Raw genomic sequence first — 22,294 nt, forward strand, 5'->3', positions numbered from 1 at the left:
TGCTACCTGCTTACGGGTTTACAGACATGATGAGGTCCAGAGCTTAGATAGTGAGAACAGAAGGGTGGGCAGTTGTATGCTTGTTAGGTGAGGGGGATGCACGAGGAAGGGAGGAGTTCAAGTTGCTTTGATTTCTGGCTTGGGTGGCTAAGTGGTTGTGGTATCTTCACTCTATTAAAAAGTACTGAAGCTGGGGGCAGGTTAGAGGAAGACATCTCTTTGCTATTACTGAGTTTGAGGTGTCTGAATAATAACTGAGTAGAATCATCCGGTCAGTCAGTGATCAGTGCAAAGAAATAGAGGGAAACAATAGAATGGGAAAGACTAGAGATCTCTTCAAGAGAATTAGAGAGACCAAGGGAACATTTCATGCAAAGATGGGTACAATTAAGGACAGAAATGGTATGGACCTAACGGAAGCAAAAGATGTTAAAAAGACGTGGCAAGAAAACACAGAAAAAGTATATAAAAAAGATCTTCATGACCCAGATAATCATGATGGTGTAATCACTCCCCTAGAGCCAGACATCCTGGAATGTGAAGTCAAGTGGGCCTTAGGAAGCATCACTATGAACAAAGCTAGTGGAGGTGGTGGAATTCCAGTTGAGCTATTTCAAATCCTAAAAGATAATGCTGTGAACATGCTACAGTCAATATGCCAGCAAATCTGGAAAACTCAGCAGTGCCCACAGAACTGGAAAAGGTCCATTTTCATTCCAATCTCAAAGAAAGCAGTAGTTAGAACTGGACATGGAACAACAGACTGGTTCCAAATCAGGAGAGGAGTACATCAAAGCTGTATATTGTCACCCTGCTTATTTAACTTATATGCTGGACTGGTTGAAGCACAAGCTGGAATCAAGACTGCTGGGAGAAATATCAATCACCCCAGATATGCAGATGACACCACCCTTATGGCAGAAAGTGAAGAAAAACTAAAGAGCCTGTTGATAAAAGTGAAAGAGGAGAGTGAAAAAGTTGGCTTAAAGCTCAACATTCAGAAAACTAAGATCATGACATTTGGTCCCAACACTTCATGGCAAATAGATGGGGAAACAGCAAAAACAGTGTGAAACTTTATTTTCTGGGGGGGTGGGGGGCGGGCTCCAAAATCACTGCAGATGGTGACTGTAGCCATGAAATTAAAAGACGCTTGCTCCTTGGAAGAAAAGTTATGACCAGCCTAGACAGAATATTAAAAAGAGGACATTACTTTATTGACAAAGGTCTATCTAGTCAAAGCTATGGTTTTTCCAGTAGTTATGTATGGAGAAGGAAATGGCAACCTACTCCAGTAGTCTTGCTTGGAAAAATCTCATGGACGGCGGAGCCTGGTAGGCTACTGTCCATGGGGTCTCAAAGGGTCGGACACAACTGAGTGACTTCACTTCACTTCATGTATGGATGTGAGAGTTGGACAGTAAAGAAAGTTGAGCAGCAAAGAATTGATGCTTTTGAACTGTGGTTTTGGAGAAGACTCTTGAGAGACCCTTGGACAGCAAGGAGATCCAACCAGTCCATCCTAAAGGAAATCGGTCCTGAATATTCATTGGAAGGACTGATGCTGAAGCTGAAACTCCAATACTTTGGCCACCTGATGCGAAGAACTGACTCATTTGAAAAGACCCTGATGCTGGGAAAGATTGAGGGCAGGAGGAGAAGAGGATGACAGAGGATGAGATGATTGGATGGAATCATCGACTCAGTGGACCTCAGTTTGAGTAAACTCTGGGAGTTGGTGATGGACAGGGAGGTCTGGTGTGCCATCGTCCATGCGATCACAAAGAGTCGGACACTACTGAGTGACTGAACTGAACTGAACTGATGATACATCAGTGAGGCACTCGGCAGGTTTGTATTTTCATCACCAATGCATGGTATTGGTTGAAATCAGAGGCTTGAACAAGGTCACCCAGAAGGTGTTCTTAGGAATATGGACCTGGGGATGCCATCACTTTGGAATCTGTGTCAGTCAGAAAGGGCTGGGGTACATAGCAGTTATGAACAATCCCCGAATCTCATTGCCATAAGACAAGGAAAAGTCTGTTTCTTGCTCATGCTTGTGTTCAGTGAGTGCCTCCATCATGGATTGATGGAATGTCCATCTCGACACAGGCTTCCATGATTGTTTTAGAGGCAAGAGACAGAACACTAGTGTTATCCTCTACGGCAGCTATAATTAGAGGCATATAGTAAATGGTTAAGACTTTGAAGTGAGACCACACGCATATACCACACACTTTGCACTGAGGGCTTTACGTGCCTTGTTTTATTATAACAACCCCAATGAAATTCACTGGACTTCAGGCACTCTGATAAATGTTCTGTGAGTATTAGCTTACAACTGCCTGATGAGGTAGGTTTGTTGTTGTCTCCATTTTTTAACGAGGAAAAATAATGTTTTGTATATTTTTCATATTTTATAATTTTATATTCATAGTTTATATATAAGTCAGATGATGGCTCTTCAAGCTGATACTTGAAGGTGACACATTGTCCACAATTTTATTGGCTAAAATCATGTGGCCACATCTAACTTCAAAAGGGGTGCATAGTGTGATTATACTCTGTGCCCCAAAGGATAAAGACGGACTATGTGAAGAGCCCTAGTGACTGTGATGGAAAAAACAGAGGCAGAGCCCATATCTGAAAGAAATTGGGATATAGCTTAAGAGGTGGGAGGTACAGGAGCTGAGAGTGTTACAAATAAGGCCAAGGAGAGAGAGTGTATGAGTCAACAGTCAGAGAGAGGTCAACTAAGATGAGGGATTCTGTCCATTGGATTTGGGAGGTCACTGTCCCTGGCCTTTCTGCTATGACAGCCTCACCTTAGGGTCTTGCTATAGCTGTTTCTCCTTCCTGAAGTGCTCTTCCCCCATCTCGGTGGCTCTCTGATAAACCCCTCACTTCCTTAAAATCTTTGTGTGTATCTTATCTTTTCAGTGAGGCTTACCCTGACCATTCTGTTTGAAACTGCATCCTGCTTCCTTCCTTCCAATTCCCCTTACCCTAATAAATGTATTCTTTTTTTTTCCCCCTGAAGCGCTTATAGCCACTTATCACATTCTATAACTCAGTTTTAAAAAACGTATATTTATTGATTACTAGTCTGTCTCCACTGATAAAAGGTAAGTTCTGTGAGGTCAAGGACAATTGGTTTGTCCATCGATGGAATCCACATGCCTTCATCAGTACCTGACACATAGTAGGAACTCAGTGTCCACTTGCTGAATGAATGACTTTAAAAATAGTAGTTTCAAAGAAATGGTTGTGAGGCTAATGGCAGTGTTTTGAGTGGTGGGTGTGGTCGTGGTAAGCTGTGCCTGCACAGAGTCAGTGAGAATTGCCTTTGATGAAGCTTAGAAATGACAAGAAAGAAGCAGGAGCAGCCATAAGGGAAAGTGGAACCCAGGGGGGCTTTGTTTTATTTGTGTGGTTGTTTTAGTAGAAGAGAAGGAGAATATTTCTATATGAAATGGAAGAGCCAGGAGAGAAAGATATTTGATCAGGCAAGGAACTTGAGGATAAACAAGGCAGAAAATGGGATATATGGGACTTAGGATGCTGGAACACCCCTGATGCTAAAAGCAGGAAAATTTGTAGATGGTAGTGGTAGAAATTGAAGGCATCTTTACTGGGCACTAGAGATTTTCTTAATGAAGCAGGGAGTTGAGAGCACAGCCAAGGCTGAGATTCCAGGAGGGGTGTGAAGTGGTGGACTGGAAAATAGGAGAAAGGAAGATAGGAGAGCTGCAGAGCAGTGTAGACGATCCAGTTGAGTAGGGTTGGTGACCATGAACTTGCAGGTTTTACTGCCAATGATAAATTATTTCCTCATATTCAGTGAACAGGAGGAACAGTTTCCCCTCATCAGTCATGTGTGACTAGCTCCAAAGAGCATCTTTCTTCCTGGGTGTGTTGTCCTTTTCTTCATCTTGTCTGTCAAACCTCTGGAGATCCCCCAACTTGGGATCCGTAACTCAGAATGTGATTTATACTGTCCCCTCCATCCTAAAAAGAACTGGCAACAAATGTGAGAAAATGTGTCAAAAATGCTTGTTATCAATCTTATGGTTACCGCGGGTGGGGGAGTGGGGTGGGGGTGTGGTGTGGGAAGTGGGGGGGGTGAATTGGAAGATTGCCGCTAAGTTGCTTCAGTCATGTCCGATTCTGTGCGACCCCATAGACAGCAGCCAACCAGGCTTCCCTGTCCCTGGGATTCTCTAGGCAAGAACACTGGAGTGGGTTGCCATTTCCTTTTCCAATGCATGAAAGTGAAAAGTGAAAGTGAAGTTGCTCAGTCGTGTCTGACTCTTAGCGACCCCATGGACTGTAGCCCATCAGGCTCCTCCATCCATGGGATTTTCCAGGCAAGAGTACTGGGGTGGGGTGCCATTGCCTTCTCCGGAATTGGGAGATTGGGACTAACATATACACACTATTATACATAAAATAGATAACTATTAAGGACCTGCAGTACTTTGTAATGAACTATATGAGAAAAGAATCTTCAAAAGAGTGGATATATGTATATGCATGGCTGATTCACTTTGCTGTACAGCAGAAACTAACACAACATTGTAAATCTAATATACTCCAACAACAACAAAGAAAGAAAATGCTTTTATCAAAATGATGACTAAGAGCTAGGAAAAGCATACCTAGGAAAACTCTAGACCCATGTGACCAGTAGGTGCTTAATGACAATGGCTGCAATGTGTCAGGAAAGCACATTGCCAGTCTGTTGTTAGGTTATATTTGGAAAGGCAAGTGGGTGGGTGGTAGGGCAGAAAGAAAGATGGGGTCATCAGACTTCAGTGATCCTTTGAGATGGTTCTCAATGGTGGTGGAGGTAGAGCTAGTTTGAGCAATGAACAGAGTTGTTGTTTAGTCTCTTAAGTCATGTCTGATTCTTTTGCGACCCCATGGACTTTAGCCCAGCCAGGCTCCTCTGTCCATGGAATTCTCCAGGCAAGAATACTGGAGTGGGTTGCCATTTCCTTCTTCAGGGGATCTTTCCGACCCAGGGATTGAACCTGAATTTCCCGCATTGGCAGGTGGAGTCTTTACTGCTGAGTCACTTAGGAAGCCCATGGACAGAGTAGGAGTATTCAAATAGATAAGATCTAAAAAATATTGTAATGGAAGTAATAATTGATTGAGCCAGTACTTTATTATCTTCTGGTGGCTCAGATGGTAAAGAATCTGCCTGCAGTGTGGGAGATCTGAGTTCAGTCCCTGGGTCAGGAAGATCCTCTAAAGAAGGGAATGCCTACCCACTCCAGTATTCCTGCCTGGAGAATTCCACAAACAAAGGAGCCTGGCGGGCTACATATAGCCCATGGGGTTGCAAAGAGTCAGACATAACTGAGCGACTAACTCTTCAACAATTGTAGGAGGTAGATGTTATTATATTTATATTACACATTAGATAATTAAATGTTGCAAGTGAGTGCTGGAATCATGGTTCAAACCCTGGTCTGTCTGATTGCTCACAGGGCTCCACTGAGCTATCAGGTCTGTCTGTCTTTTGTCCCTTTTCAGGTTAGATTCTCCTCTTAACTTATAGCAGTCAAGGAAAAATTTGCTATATATCAGTAGTCATGGGGCAACAGATATTTTATTGTTACTTGTTATGATAGTTGCACAATTTTAAGATGAGCCTGCATAACTACTGCAGGTTTTACACTGAACCATTATCATTAAAATCTTGGCATCCACCTGATACCTTCTTATAAAACTCTAGGACCTCTGTGTCTAAGAGCATAATTTGGGCTGCGCTTTTGGGCTTATTAGGCAAAATTTTAAGATGCTGAATTTTTTTTTAGTGTACTAAATTCAGATCATTAATGTGTTTATAAGCATGATGGTCCTTATGTACATCACCATGACATGTTTGCAATTCTTAAAAGAGTTTTAAAAAAAGACCAAGTATACTCCTGATGGTTTCCACCCCAGATCGCTGCTTTAGAACATCATAGATTTTCTTTTGGCATAATAGCATTTGGTGGTAATGCTTGATACATTTAATTCTTCAGAACAGATACTGTAACGCTCCGATGCCTAGGAACATTTGGTATTCTCATTATTTAACAGCATTCTATTTTCCCTCTAGCTATTTAATAATGCATATGTAATTTGGTACAGTCTCTGTAGGGTTTGGAGGAGTGAGAATACCTTACTTTATAGATGATTTTTTGTATGGATGAGTAACCCACCTGCTTGTTAAGCTTCAAAGGGGTGATAACTCTATGGATATGCCTTTTATTGTAGCTGTTTTTGCTTTCTGTCTGGGATCTCTTTCTTCAGTTTTGACCTTATTGGCATCTAAGTTCTCTAATAGGATAATTCAGCCATCAGGTGTGTTGGAATTTTGAACCCTTTGGCTGATGTGTTTTATTAGTGTTGAGGTCTTGTAATGGACCGGAACCTGGTGGTCTGGAGTTGACTGATAAGAAAGTAAAGGAGAGAGAAAGAGGCTGATATTCCTTGGTTTATGTAAGCCCCTGCACGGGGCTTTATTGTTCTGTTCACGAAGGCCTCAGGCGCCCTCTCAATGGGGTGAAGGTGTAGGGTGCCTTCTCAAGAGGGTCTTAGAAGCCCAGGCAGGAAAGTGAACTCAGAGAGCCTCTGCGCTCCAGGGGATCAGCCTGAAAAAGAGAGAGAGGGGGAGAGAGAGAGAGAGAGAGAGAGAGAGAGAGAGAGAGAGAGAGAGAGAGAGAGAGAAAGAGAAAGAAAGACACAGGGACCAAAGCTCTGATGGAGCAAAGGTGTTTTAATTAACGTGGTGTGTATATATATACTGTCTTACAAAGTTGTTATTCTTAACAAAGATAAAGATTAAAATTCCAGACTTAAAAACATAGGCAATCCATATTAAAGAGAGAGATTTGTAAACAATCACTTTTACCGTAAGGTTCAAAGGAAGGAGAGGATACTTATCACTGTATAGAAAAACTAGTAAAAAAAAAAAGTCTAGATTCTTTAGCCCCTGGGAGAGGCTTGCCTCTCCTCTTAATTCCTGAGTATTCAGGAATTAATAAATAACAAAAAATTCCTGATAGATTCAAAACAACACACAAAAAGCCTCCTGTTAAATGTTTCCTGACAATTAGTGCCTCTGGGTATTTGGATTGATGTCACCAAAGGTGAGAAAGTGGCCCAAATTTTGTATCACTCACTGGGATCCTTCCTTGTTGAGCCCATCTCTCTGGAGTCACTGGCATTTCAGTTTTAATGTCTACACTGGTACACGAGAGATGTAGTAAATCTAGTCTTTTCTCTTCTCCTCCTCCTTCTTATTTTTACCTATTTCAAACTGTTGAGGCTATTAGTGCCTTTAAAACAGCTTCTGAATTATCCATAGAAGTTCTCAGAGAGGGACCCTTGAGACAGAGATGGCAGAATAAGCCCTGCAAGCTAATGATATTTCCTTATTGCTTTGCATCATTTATCTCCTGTAGACAACCACCAAAACACCAACAGAAGCCTAATTAGACAATAAGAAAAAAAGGGTATACTAGGGTTTGAAAGAAGGGGAAAAAGTAAAGTAAAATATAACTTAGGAAAACAACAGAGACAAATTATTTATAAGCATGTATTTGCTAAAAAATAGCAGGATGATTTTATTCAGAGCCCATATTTTAAAGATGGCAAACGTCTCTTCTTTTCCCTCTTATAATCTCTAATCACTGGAATGCCTTTCTGACTTTTATTCTAGAATGTAAGCTCTGGGAGGGAGGGAGTGTGTCTATTTTGTTCACTTGTACCTGTTTGGTGGCTGACATGGCACCTAGTACTGGTACGTGCTCAGTGGACATTTTTAAAATATATGACCAACAGTCATAATGTGAGCTCCATTTATTAAATGCTTCCTGCATGACCAATACTGTGCTGGACATGTCACAAACAGGTTAAAACATAGTCTAGTAACTCTTGGGGGTAAATCTTACCATCCCAGTTTTAACAGATATTGCAAATGAAGGCCTCCTGAGAAAGTTACTGTCTGAAAATATTAATATGTGAGGGCTTCCAGTTTCCTCCTTTTCCTTTGCTTTGCTGAATGTCTTTCCCTCATCTCACTCTCTATGGAAGAAAAAATGAAAGCCAAGCTCTTGAATTCTGGCAGGAAAAGTGGAGAAATGGGGAAGAAACCTATGATCTTCAGGATGTTGTGCGTAAGGGTTGGGGTGGGAGGGGTGAGGGCATGCCTTGTCAGGACTCACGTAGGACTGCACATGCTTAGAGGAGACGGGGGTGGTGGAGACATGCTGAGACACAGGAGAGCGAAGTTGGCAGGAGAAGAGTGTGACCTGTGCCTCATTATTTGATCCTCTTATATAGGTGACAGGGAAGTGTGTCATGAGATGAGTCATGAGTGAACTTGCTGGGGGCACAGATGCACCTCTCAACGTGGCCCTGTTCCTGGTGTGACCAGAGCCTCCAGGGTTTCTAGACATCAAGGTGTAATGAAAGATGTGTCTCCACAGCCATTGAATGTGACCCCATGTTATTAATTTCACCAAGACCTCACTGGGCTTACAAGGACCCCAGGCTTAATCTGTATTATTCTCAAAGTGTCTCTGTGCCCACATTAGCAGGCGTTAAATTAGGATCATTGCCTGTTCCCCAAATCTGACACCCTTTGGGAAACTATTTGGGAAAGGCGTCAGACTAAAACCCTGATTCTCTCTCTTAAGTCTTGTAAGGGCTTAAAACAAGTGTTGTTGTTGTTGTTTTTTTAATTGCCAAGTCATGTTTGACTCTTTGTGACCCCATGGACTGTAGCCTACCAGGCTCCTCTGTCCATGGGATTTCCCAAGCAAGAATACTGGAGTTGGGTTGCCTTTTCCTTCTCCAGTTAAGACAAGTGACTGTCCCTCAAAGTCACTTTTCCTCCTTTGTTAAGTATGAGTGATATTTATCTCTATTAGTTGTAAGATGGGCTTCCCTGGTGGTGTAGAGGTTAAAGGATACTGTGACAATAAATTGAGATTAAGGCCTATAGAAGTGATTATTAATAAATTTGTACCAAGCATTTAGCTTTGAAAATTGTTGTCATTCATTCATGTAATGACTATTTATTCAGCACATACCATGTAATAGGTACAGGCCCATGTTATAGGCCAGGGGTGAATTCAGTGGACAAATGGGCAAAAATCTCTGCTCTCACAGAACTTGCATTTTAGTGGTCAGAGACAATCAATAAATCAGTAAAACCCATAGTAGGTCAGAAGCTAATGGGTGCTGAGAAGAAAAGAGAAGTTGTGAAAATTTTAAAGAGAGAGATCAAAGAAGGCCTCAGTTCAGTTCAGTTCAGTCGCTCAGTCGTGTCTGACTCTTTGCGACCCCATAAATCGCAGCACGCCAGGCCTCCCTGTCCATCACCATCTCCTGGAGTTCACTCAGACTCACGTCCATTGAGTCCGTGATGCCATCCAGCCATCTTATCCTCGGTTGTCCCCTTCTCCTCCTGCCCCCAATCCCTCCCAGCATCAGAGTCTTTTCCAATGAGTCAACTCTTCTCATGAGGTGGCCAAAGTACTGGAGCTTCAGCTTTAGCATCCTTCCTTCAAAAGAAATCCCAGGGCTGATCTCCTTCAGAATGGACTGGTTGGATCTCCTTGCAGTCCAAGGGACTCTCAAGAGTCTTCTCCAACACCACAGTTCAAAAGGATCAATTCTTTGGCGCTCAGCCTTCCTCATAGTCCAACTCTCACATCCATACATGACCACAGGAAAAACCATAGCCTTGACTAGATGGACCTTAGTCGGCAAAGTAATGTTTCTGCTTTTGAATATGCTATCTAGGTTGGTCATAACTTTTCTTCCAAGGAGTAAGCGTCTTTTAATTTCATGGCTGCAGTCACCATCTGCAGTGATCTTGGAGCCCCCCAAAATAAGGTCTGACACTGTTTCTACTGTTTCCCCATCTATTTCCCATGAAGTGATGGGACCGGATGCCGTGATCTTCGTTTTCTGAATGTTGAGCTTTAAGCCAACTTTTTCGCTCTCCTCTTTCACTTTCATCAGGAGGCTTTTACTGAGGAGTTAATAGTTAAGTCATAAGCTTAAGGACTTGAGGAATCAGACCTGGGGATATCTGAGGGAAGAATGTTCTAGGACAAAGTGAACCACTGGTGCCAAGACCCTTGTGTGGAAACATGTCAGTGTGGGAGGGAGTAAGGGGGAGAATAGTAAGGTCACAGGGAACCTCTTCTTGGTGGGCCTTAGAGGTCACTCCAAGGACACTGGTGTTTGCTCTAGGTGATGGGGGAGTCTTGGACAGAGGTGTGACATGAGATAACATATTTTAAAGGGGGGTCCTCTGATTCTTTTGTTGAGAGTGGCAAGCATAGAAATGGGGAGACTGGTTGGGGGTAGTCACAGTGATTCAGAAAGAGATGTCAGGACTTGGAACACAGTGGAATGGAAGTGGTGAGTAGATCTGGGAAGAGATGGTGGCACTCCAGACATTTTCTGAATGGGGAGCCTCCAGGATTTGTTGTGAATTTGACTTGGGGCTTGAGATGAGATAACAAGTCAAGGATGATGCCAGTTTGTGGCCTGAGCAACTGGAAAAATAGAACCACCCTTTAATAAGATGAGGAAAGACTATGAAAGGAATAGGTTTAGGGAGGAAAGCTTAGGAAATCAGTTGGGAATATGCTAAGTGTGAGATGTCTATTAAATGCCCAGCGGAGGAGACCAGTGGATAAATGAGCCTGGACTTCAAGAGAGATGGGGCCAGAGATAGAAATTTGGGAGCCACCAGCATGTAGATACTTAGGCCCATGAGACTAGATGAGATCATCAAGGGGGTGAATGTGTTACTGAACTGGGTTCTTGGACTCTTTAATCAATAGAAATTGATAAGAGACAGGATGAGGAATTCAGGAAGGCTTCATTGGGACTTATGCTACAGCACAGAGGAATAAGAAGAAGTAATAGGTTCCCTTCCTCAATCTCCAACTGACAGGGGGCTAGTTTCTTGAATTGGGTGTGAGAGCAGGTCTGTGTGTTGGCAGGGGAGTCACTGAGGTTGGTCTCCCCATGCCCCTGGTGGTGCTGTGTGCAGTACCCTGCTTTTGCTCCAGGCCCCGGAGATGGCAGATGGGTTTTGGCCTTTGTGTATCTTATTGTTCATGATTTGCCCCAACTGTGCATGCACACCGGAGAAGGCAACGGCACCCCACTCCAGTACTCTTGCCTGGAAAATCCCATGGACGGAGGAGCCTGGTAGGCTGCAGTCCTTGGGGTCGCCAAGAGTCGGACACGACTGAGCGACTTCACTTTCACTTTTCACTTTCATGTGTTGGAGAGGGAAATGGCAACCCACTCCAGTGTTCTTGCCTGGAGAATCCCAGGGATGGGGGAGCCTGGTGGGCTGCTGTCTATGGGGTCGCACAGAGTTGGATATGACTGAAGCAACTTAGCAGCAGCAGCAGTGCATGCACATAGTTGGTTTTAGTCGCTTATAGTTTCTTTGTATTCTATTGCTGGAGGAGACATTTGTCCAGATGCAAGTATTCCAGTAAAGGGTCCCAGGGTCCAGCCTGTCTCAAATGTTAGTTAAGAAGAAAAGAGAGGCAGTCTAAGGGTTGAGCCTTGGGGTTTTCAAATATTAAGAGTTTGGGTTGACAAGGATGAATTAGCAAAGAGGGCTAAGAAAGAGGGGTCAGTAGGTTGGTAAAGGACCTGTAAGCCAAGTGAAAAAGTATTACAAGGAGGGAGGAGTTAGCAACTGGGTCAAATGCTGTTGAAAATTTATGTGAGATAAAGCCTAAAGATTGAACACTAGATTTATTCTAGTGATGATCCTTGGGGTGAAATAATGGGAGAAAAGTCTGATTTAAGCAGATTTAAGAGAGAATTGGAGAAGGAAATGGCAATCCACTCCAGCGTTCTTGCCTGGAGAATCCCAGGGACGGGGGAGCCTGGTGGGCTGCCATCTATGGGATCGCACAGAATCAGACACGACTGAAGTGACTTAGCAGCAGCAGCATCAAGAGATAATGGGGAACAATGAAAATAGAACTTTTGGGGGAGTTTAATTATAAAATGGAGCAGAGAGATAGGATGGTGGCTTGAGGGGAAAGAAGGGTCAAGAGAAAGGGTTAAAAAGTTCTTTTTTGGAAATTTAGATATAGTCTCTGTGCTATACTTTACAGTTTCAGAACTTATTTGTCTTTTAATTGACATTTGTACCTTTGGGTCACCTCCACCCATTTTTGCCGACCACCCACAACTCTGCCTCTGGCAACCACCATTCTCTTCTCTGTTTGTTTGAGTTCGATTTTTTTAGATTCCAAATGTACGTGAGATCATTCACTGTTTGCCTTTCTCTGTCTGATCAGGGCTCATCCATGTTGCCACAAATGACAAGGTTTCCTTCTTTTTTATGGCTCTGAATAATATTCCATTGGGTAAATAACATATTCTCTCTATCCATTCATTTGTTGATGGACCCTTAAGTTGTTTCCATATCTTGGCTGCTGTAAATAATGCTGCAATGAACACAAAATTTTTGATGATTTTTAAAAATAGGAAAAAAAGCAAAACGGGATGTTGACTCAGCAGAGGGGAAAACTGGTGACTGGGAGGAGAGAGGAGAATTGCTGGCGTGATGACCCTGCAGTGTAGACAGCACGGGGACTGGGGGCTGTGTGGGTCTAGGGGTAGGGGCTTGCAGGAAATCCATTTGGATTCCTTCCATTTATTCCCATTGAGGTAGGAAGCAAGGTCATCAGCCCTAAAAGGTGGATAAGAAGCAATTTGCACTCTTTTTTTTTTTCTTCGCCTAGTAGCCAATTAACCATTCTCCAATCACTTCTAACATTGGAATTTTCGCTGTGTCCCTTTCTTGTTCCCACGGCTACCATCTTAAACAAATCATACTATGTCGGTGTTGTAACTTCATAACCTCTCAGCCACCACCCTTGTTCTATTGCAGCCTGCTGTGCATACAACTGCTGGCTCACGCTTCCTAAAATATGAATCTTCTTCTGCTGGGGTCTTACTCAAAACGCTTTCTTGGCTGCCCATTAAAGAGGATGAAGGCCACATACACAGTGAGGGCTTTAGGCCTCTGGAAACCCTTCTTGGTTCAAAAGGACTGGCCATGTCGTCTCACTGTGCCCTGCATTGCCACTTTTAATCCTGATTCCACCCTCTCCTGTGCAAGCTGGTTCTGTGACCCAAGGGAAGCTGAGACTTCTCTATGCCTGATTCTCCTCATCTGTGAAAGGAGGCTATAATGGGACATACCTTTTATGAGTGTTGCTAGAATTCAATAAGACTATCACAGTGTTTACTTAGAATAGTTATTGGTATAGTATAAACACTTAATCAGATCCAGCTATTCTTTTTTTTTTTTTTTTTAAGAATTTTTCAATGTGGACCATTTTTTAAAGTCTTTATTGAATTTGTTGCGATAATCCTTCTGTTTTAAGTTTTGGCTTTTTTGCATGTGGACTCTTAGTTCCCTGATCGAGGATTGAACCCTCAACCCCTGCACTGGAAGGGGAAGTCTTAACCAGTGGACCTCCAGGGACGTCCCAGCTTCAGCTGTTCTCATTCTATCTGAAACCCCTTCCCTTACTTCCTGATAATCCTCCCTGTTCTCTAAGACACAGCTGGCATGTCTTTTCCCCCATGAACTGTTTCTTGCTTATCCTTTCCTTCCTGCACTGATCTCTCTTCTTTCTCTCCATCATTTTGGTGTGTCCCCAGACACTCTGTAAGTGTGATTTTCATACTCCAGTGTTAAAACACCCTCATCACTTCAGCCAAAGGGTGGATTTCTTGAGGGCAAAGGTCAGTGTCTCTTAAGCTGTTACAGCCCTGTTCCCTAGCAAGTTGCTGGACTCTCACGTCTTCAGATTTGACAGGGGTTATTTGACCTGTTCAATTCGTTGAAGGGGTAAATTTGTTTGTCGTTCAGTCTGAAGCCCGTGTTTCCTTCTCCCACATGCCTGCTTCATGGCATATGCAGCTGGTAGGCAGCCTGATTCATGGGTCTGTCACTTCCTCTCCAGAGACCTCACGGCAGCTCTGCCAACATCTGCCCTTCTGGCCACTTTTCAGGATGGCATTTCAGTTCCATACCTGTTTATGGCCTCATCTTTTCCTCTGCCTTCTCCAGTGTTTGAAAGCCGTCTTTTCCTCTCTTAAGAGAGCAGTTGCCCATCTCCAAGCTTCTTTGTTTCCTCCTTTCGTCTCTTTCCCAAGGCACCTTGGCTTTGAAGAGGCTGCTGAAAAGGAGCAGATTATTTCATCTTTTATGATCAGCAAAGGAAAAAGTAGGAGGCTTCATAAAGAAAATTGGCAAGATCTAAAGTTATTTGCATTTCATACGAATCAAAAGTTTCCTAAGTTCTTTTTTATTTTTTTTAAAGAACTGTCAAATAAACCAAAAAAAAAAAAAAATTGATGTGAACATCGAAACACCTGCTACAGACCTGGGGGCTTTGAATTTAGCAGCTTTAGTTTGGGCCCAAGAAATTCTCTGAATTAGAAAGGCTTTTGCTGCTCCTTGGCTTGCTGCAACATTTCATTCCTAACGTCACTCTTCCCTTTCCTTTCAGAATACAGCAGAGCCAAAGAGCTCCTCTGTGTGCCTGTGGACGTGACAGACACTCTGAGATGTTTTAGAGAGACCTTGGAAAAATCCAAATATCACAACAGATCAATCCGGCACAGCAGAAAGTTGCTTTCATTATTTCTCGCACAGACACAAGGTGAAATATAGTCGTTCCAGTTGTTCCTATGCACCTGTGGGGAATGGGTTCTGGGACCCCCCGTGGATGCACATGTCCCTTACCGTCGGCTCCCCCCTGCCTAGTATCCATGGCTCTGCATCTCCAGAAACAGAGGGCTGACTGTACTTGCTCCTTGTTCCTGTCTCTTTATTTCCACAGGGTACCACCCTGTGGGTCTATCATCTTCTGTAGTAGGTTCCTCCTTCCCCCACTTCCATGCCTGCTGTCAGCTGCCTTTCGCTTTTTTCTTCTTGTCCAGTGGATCACACCTCTGTTTCCCATACTTGATTCCAACCAAAGCACTGCCTCCCTTATCTGCTTTTATGCCTTCTGAGTATACTCCCTTGAGTGGAGTAAATACGAAAGCAGTGTTAATGTTTGATTCTATACCTCTGTGTCCTTACTATTTGCTTTGCAAGTATGGTGCTATAGTCTTGTTTTATTTTCATCAGTAGATTAATTGATTTGTACAGAATTAACTACAGTCTTTTACCAAAGCACTACTTTATCAATGTCAAACAAATAGATGCATTTTAATATACATAGATTTTAATAAATCTATGGTATTTATTAATACCATAGATTTTCCTCTTAGCTTTTTAAAAAAGATATTCATTATGTTTGGTTACCTTACACTTATTTTCTCCCTTCTCAAAATCTATTGATTTGTAAACTCAGTCAAAGCAGGGCTTCAAGTGTTTAACCTCAGAGAGAAAATGGATGCTCAAATGTAGGTTAAGAAATCTCAAATTACCTACATTTAGGTAATCTAAAATCCTAATTTATGTTTATAATCCTTACTGTTCAAATTTATCAGAATAATAAAAATAAATTTATATTAATAAACTTAAAACAATTGTATTTTAAAGTTATTAATAATAGATTTAAATTTAACATCTAAGATGCTAATATTCTCTGAACGGATGTTTTAGAAATTAAACCAATTGTTTTTTTTACAACTACTGACAGAAGTTTACTTATGTATATATGTATCTATGTATGTATATATGTATGAATGCATATATGTGTCATTGTTGCTCCCCTTCTCCCCCCAGAAAGCACTTGTTATGATATGTACCCACAGTTTTTGGTTGTATCGTCCACAGACACACTTTACATTAAATTAGCCCTCCATATCATGTTCTTGAGCTTCCCTGTGGCTCAGATGGTGAAGAATCTGCCTGTAATGCGGGAGACCTTGGTTTGATTCCTCGGTGTGGAAGATCCCCTGGAGGAGGGCATGGCAACCCACTCTAGTATTCTCACCTGGAGAATATCCATGGACAGAGAAGCCTGGCAGGCTTATAGTCCATGGCGTCTCAAAAAGTGGGAATCAACTGAGCAACTAAGCACAACATATTGTCTTTTTAAAATATGTTTGTTTATTTTAATTGGAAGCTAATTACTTTACAATATTGTATTGGTTTTGCCATCCATCAACATGAATCCACCATGGGTGTACAGGTGTTCCCCATCCTGAACCCTTCTCCCACCTCCCTCCCTGTACCATCCCTCTGGGTCACCCCAGTGCACCAGCCCCAAGCATACTGTATCATGCATCGAACCTGGACTGGCGATTCATTTCATATATGATATTATACATGTTTCAATGCCATTCTCCCAAATCATCCCACCCTCTCCCTCTCCCATAGAGTCCAAAAGACTGTTCTATACATCTGTGTTTCTTTTGCTGTCCGCATACAGGGTTATCATTACCATCTTTCTAAATTCCATATATATGCATTGGTATACTGTATTGGTGTTTTTCTTTCTGGCTTACTTCACTCTATATAATAGGCTCCAGTTTCACCCACCTCATGAGAACTGATTCAAATGTATTCTTTTTAATGGCGAGTAATACTCCATTGTGTATATGTACCACAGCTTTCTTATCCATTCGTCTGCTGATGGACATCTAGGTTGCTTCCATGTCCTGGCTATTATAAACAGTGTTGCGATGAACATTGGGGTACACGTGTCTCTTTCAATTCTGGTTTCCTTGGTGTGTATGCCCAGCAGTGGGATTGCTGGGTCATAAAGTAGTTCTATTTGCAGTTTTTTAAGGAATCTCCACACTGTTCTCCATAGTGGCTGTACTAGTTTGCATTCCCACCAACAGTGTAAGAGGGTTCCCTTTTCTCCACACCCTCTCCAGGATTTATTTCTTGTAGACTTTTGGATAGCAGCCATTCTGACTGGCGTGAAATGGTACCTCATTGTGGTTTTGATTTCCATTTCTCTGATGATGAGTGGAAAATTCTGAAAGAGGTGGGAATACCAGACCACCTGACCTGCCTCTTGAGAAACCTATATGCAGTTCAGGAAGCAACAGTTAGAACTGGACATGGAACAACAGACTGGTTCCAAATAGGAAAAGGAGTATGTCAAGGCTGTATATTGTCACCCTGCTTATTTAACTTATATGCAGAGTACATCATGAGAAACGCTGGGTTGGAAGAAGCACAGTGAGAGTTTTACTTCTTTTGCTGTCTGGATTCCTTTTGTTTCTTTTTCTTCTCTGATTGCTCTGGCTAAAACCTCCAAAGCTATATTGAATAGTAGTGGTGAGAGTGAGCACCCTTGTCTTGTTCCTGACTTTAGGGGAAATGCTTTCAATTTTTCACCATTGAGGATAATGTTTGCTGTGAGTTTGTCATATATAGCTTTTATTATGTTGAGGTATGTTCCTTCTGTTCCTGCTTTCTGGAGAGTTTTTATCATAAATAGATGTTGAATTTTGTCAAAGGCTTTCTCTGCATCTATTGAGATAATCATATGGCTTTTATTTTTCAATTTGTTAATGTGATGTATTACATTGATTGATTTGCAGATATTGAAGAACCCTTGCATCCCTGGGATAAAGCCCATTTGGTCATGGTGTATGATCTTTATGGTGTACATTAACAGTGGTTAAGGGTATGAATTGAAAAAAAGCAGATACAATTCCTAAGGATGGTTTACACCACTTCATTCTGAATTTCACCTAGTATTAATACTAAGATACCCTCAGAAGTTTATCTCCAGTCCTTGGCTGTAGACCTAAATCCATTTTAGCTTCTCTCTCTCTCTCAGGTTTTAAACTCCTTCCCCTAGAATATTTTTCCCTTTCTTTTCCCTGTGTGTTCTCTGACCTTACACAGACACAGATTCTTTCCTTTTTCTTTCCCCTTAGATCAGAACTACCTGTACATTGCGCCTATCCCAGAGGTCTCTGCCCCAGAGGCAAACTAACATCTTAATGTTGGAAACTCTTTTTAAAAAAGTAAACTCAAACTGTGCAACTTCTCCCCCCGCCCCCGCCCCCCAATCCTCAGGAGGAGCAAAGCATTATCTCAGCATTCACTTTCCAGCAAACTGCCCTCTGTACTATTCCTTCTGAGGTAACACGAGTGTAGAGTGCGTCGACACACACCTGGGCTCTTCAGAAATGGTTCGAGACACGAAGTTTAAGGAAACAGAGTCCCTTGAACTGTAAATGAGGCTCAACTCTATGTAAAACCCTTCCTTCTCCCTTTCTCTTTCTCCTACTTTTCCCCTCCTCTTAAACTTCCCTTCTTTCTCCATTTTTAAGCTTCTTTTAAAACTTTTCCCATGAATTTAGGAGACAAAGGAGGAGTGAACAATTTAAAATTTGCTGCTGGGAAAGTGGAGTTTTCCATGGGGATAGAAGAGATGCACATGCCAACACCCCCCGACCTTTCTCAGGAGCACTTCCGAGTTTTCAGCTCAGTGGAGAAGAGCAAGCTTCCCTCCTCACAACTTGGACTCGTAATTTCTTCTTATTATGAAACTATTAGTAAGGTTTTTTCATTCCATGTTCATTTTCAATATGATCTGCCACATTATTGTTGAGATTGCATTTGGTCTTGAAATGATACCTTTTTTAATATATATATTTATTGACGTATAGTTGATTTACAATATTGTGTTAGTTTTATCTGTACAGCAAAGTGATTTGGTTATATGTATGTATATATATTTTTTAGATTATTTTACATTATAGGTTATTACAAGATATTGAATATAGCTCCTTGTTCTGTACAGTAACTGAAATATCATTTGTAGAAATGGGATGAAAGAGCTTGAACATAGACTATTCATCACACCCTTGTAGGCAGTAACAGAGCAGTGAGGAGACAGGCCGCTGCCAACCCTCTCCTGTGATCGTCTCTCCAGGCTAGCTGTTACCATTGCGAGATCCTAAGTGCCCTCCCGCTCATCCCACTTTAACTGAATCTGTGAACTGTTTGTTGAGATGTGGCCACTGTTAAGTGCTTTTGCTTTGCCCCAAAAGGTTCCGTTTTCTTTGTCTTTCCACTTGATTTGGCTTTTCTACAAATTCAGCAGTATAAATTCAACATGTTGTAGATCCAATGTCCCCATTTTTTATAAAAGAAAATATTCCCCCTTTAGCACCTGAAATAAAATTTGTATTAATATACTCTTCCTATACACATTATTAAAAAAATATGAAGTTCTAAATATAAATTGAAGGATAAATTAAATGAAATCACTTTATAATAAAAGAATCTATTTGTTAATATGTAAGAGCTTAGGTGGGCTTCCCAGGTGGCTCAGTGATAAAGAACCTGCCTGCCAATGCAGGAGATGTGGGTTCAGTCCCTGGGTTGGGAAGATCCCCTGGAGAGGGACATGGCAACCCACTCCAGTTTCCTTGCATGGAGAATTACACAGAGAAATCCGGTGGGCTATAGTCCATGGGGTTGCAGAGTCAGACACGACTGAGTGACTAAACGACAACAGTTGCAGCGAGAGCTTAGGCGCCAGAGGTACAGAGAATCAATCAGATACTCATATACTGTATGTAAGATATACAAGATGCATAGGAAAATGACAGCTGCAAATGCAGACTGATACAAGCATATTATATTGGTGACTCAGGTACTATCAGCATTGTTAATTTTGATGCCATGATGTTCTAAAATGGCAAATGTAGAGCATCCTGAACAAAATAAAAATATTACATGGATTGCATTTCTGGAAAACTGAGCATTTTGAAAACATGTAAAAATACCCTTTCTATGTTTAAAATGAAGTTAAATGTTAGACTCAGATAATTATTTACAGGTTTCTCATCTTTTTCCTCCCTGTGGGGGAAGGTTCTGTACATTGCAGGCCCCCCAGTGCCAGGTCCTCACTGAGGAAACACTAGCAGTTGCCCCATTGTGACAAATAACAGCCTCCTCCCTCAGATTTCTAAAATACCCACTAGCCAATAGAGCTACCCTCATTAGGAACCAATGCCCTGTTAGATGGGTTTTTCTTTTTTTGGCTACACATCCTGGAATGCATGCATTCCTCAGAAAGCAACAACAAATTCAGGTGATAATAAAGATGTGCTTTTTTGCATTTGGGTGAAGGAAGAATCTGATATGCTGCACTCTTGTCACACCTCTGATCAAAACTAAACCATTCAAGTCTTCCTATCCGTTGTAGAATAGTGTTCACATTTTTCCACTTGGCACTCAGATGCCTCAGTAATCTTACCACTACTGCTTCTTCAACCTCCCCCCAAACCATATTCTGGCCACATATGACCTTTCTATATTTTATACCCAGTCCAATCTCACTTGTATGCTTTTTCTGGATTTTTTTCTCCTTCACCATCTTGACCTCACTCTTACTCTATCTACTTTATTCACGTTTCCTACCTGTTAGATCCAATCTTGTTTCCTCCCTCTTAGATCCACTTTCCTACTCCCTAACATTCAAACAGAACATCATTTGTTCTCTATAGCTATATCGTGTGACATTTAGAGGGTCTATTAACTTGAAGTTTGCTTATCTACACAGTCAAGATATAAAGCAATTTAAAATATTCTTGCATATATAAAGGAAATATTTTACAGAGACTGACATTTTTTTCTTTCACTTGATTAAAAATACAGATGTTCTTCAAACCAGCAATCAAAGAAGTCTTAATGTGCAGGCATTGCATGAACTTGGAAATCTTCTCATCTTTGCACAGAAGAAAAGGTAGCTTATAGGAGTCAGTAAAACAGGGAGAACTCTGTTCACCTGAAAAATGTTTAACTATTATGAAAAAAAGCACCATCTTTCATAAATTTTAGTTCTTGGATAATATTCTGTTGCTGTGTTTTAGTCATCAAATGCTACTGGAGAGAAATGGTTATGAGCAATGAATGGCACAGATCCCTTCTCTAACAGTTTTATGAAAATGTTTATTCAATGCATTTTCTATCCTTTTTGAAAGAGGTTTAACAACACAGATCTCATGCTGCCTGATGCCCCATTTCTGTTTCAGGGCTGCTTTGAAGTGTTGGAGTCAAGCTCTGGATGAAATTTTCAGAAAAGAAGATGTGCTCCATACATGGAAGGAGCTTGGCAGCTCACTCACCAATGCCACTGATGGCCGGTCACCTCTAGGTTCCAAAGACTACAGTGAGGAGCTCCTGTCCAAAGTCGGCATCTGGGGGTGTTTGCAGGGAGCGGTGATATCAGCAAAGATAGCACAGTGAGTATGACGCTGGAGCCATCTGCGTAGGACCTGGGGCCTTCCTTCGTGGGCTACCCACCCGGGCCATGTAGGGTGCCTCCCACACATTGGGTTTTTGGGCAGCTCCATTCATATCCTATAAGCTTATTATACACTTTGTTTATGGCCGTCTCCTCTTCCTATAACCAGGGCCACCTCTGGAATGTGAGCACCGCATGGGCGCAGGTCCTTGCTTTGTTCACCAGTGTATCCCAAGTGCCCAGCATGGAGATGGCATTCAGTAACTGTTTGTTGAATGAATGACTAAGTGGATGAACAGTTGGTAGGTGAGCAGGAATAACAGCGTGGAGGCAGGCCAACCAAGGCTTAATTTAAGAGCCTCCTAATAACTCTGGGTGCCCCCTGGCAAGTTACTCATCCTCTCTGAGACTAACTATTCTCATCTGTAAACCATGGTGACAGAAATTACATGACATACCGTATTCATTTGCTACTACTGACTAGTGACAGAATATCAATCTGTGAGAGATTTACCATCTCGCAATGTCGGAGTCTTGACATCTGAGATTAAGGTGTTGCCAGGGTGGTTTCTTCTGAGACCTCTCTCCCTGCTCGTAGGTAACTCTCTTCTCAGTCTCTTCCCACATGGTCTTCCTTTCCGTGTGTGTCTGTGTCCTAGTCTCCTCCTCTTGTAAGGACACCTCTCATATTGGATGATGGCCTACCCTAATGACTTCATTTTAACCTAATCACCTCTTTAAAGACCCCATTTCTTAGTCACATTCTGAGGTTACTAGGGGTTAGGATTTCAACTTAGGAATTTGGGGTGTGCAGGGGGCCTTATGTGTCTGGCTCAGTCATGTCCGACTCCTTGCAATGCCATGGACTGTAGCCCGCCAGACTTCTCTGCCTGTGGGATTTTCCAGGCAAGAATACTGGAATGGGTTGCTATTTCCTTCTCCAGGGGATCTTCCTGATCCAGGGATTGAACACGGGTCTCCTGTCTTGGCAGGCAGATTCTTTACCAGTGAGCCACCAGGGAAGACCCAGTGGGGCA

At 42.1% G+C, this 22,294-nt stretch overlaps 1 protein-coding gene across 1 annotated transcript in view; it reads left to right on the forward strand.

The window, feature by feature from the left end:
- Positions 1-22,294, forward strand: part of CFAP54 (cilia and flagella associated protein 54) — a 324,333-nt gene that overhangs the window by 154,213 nt on the left and 147,826 nt on the right. Inside the window, exons 40-43 of the mRNA XM_052640302.1 lie at positions 14,586-14,738; positions 18,361-18,555; positions 20,669-20,756; positions 21,046-21,255. Coding sequence (XP_052496262.1) covers positions 14,586-14,738; positions 18,361-18,555; positions 20,669-20,756; positions 21,046-21,255 — 646 coding nt within the window. The remainder of the gene's footprint in view (positions 1-14,585; positions 14,739-18,360; positions 18,556-20,668; positions 20,757-21,045; positions 21,256-22,294) is intronic.

Source organism: Budorcas taxicolor, chromosome 5, assembly GCF_023091745.1.
Source record: "Budorcas taxicolor isolate Tak-1 chromosome 5, Takin1.1, whole genome shotgun sequence".
Lineage (NCBI taxonomy): Eukaryota > Metazoa > Chordata > Mammalia > Artiodactyla > Bovidae > Budorcas > Budorcas taxicolor.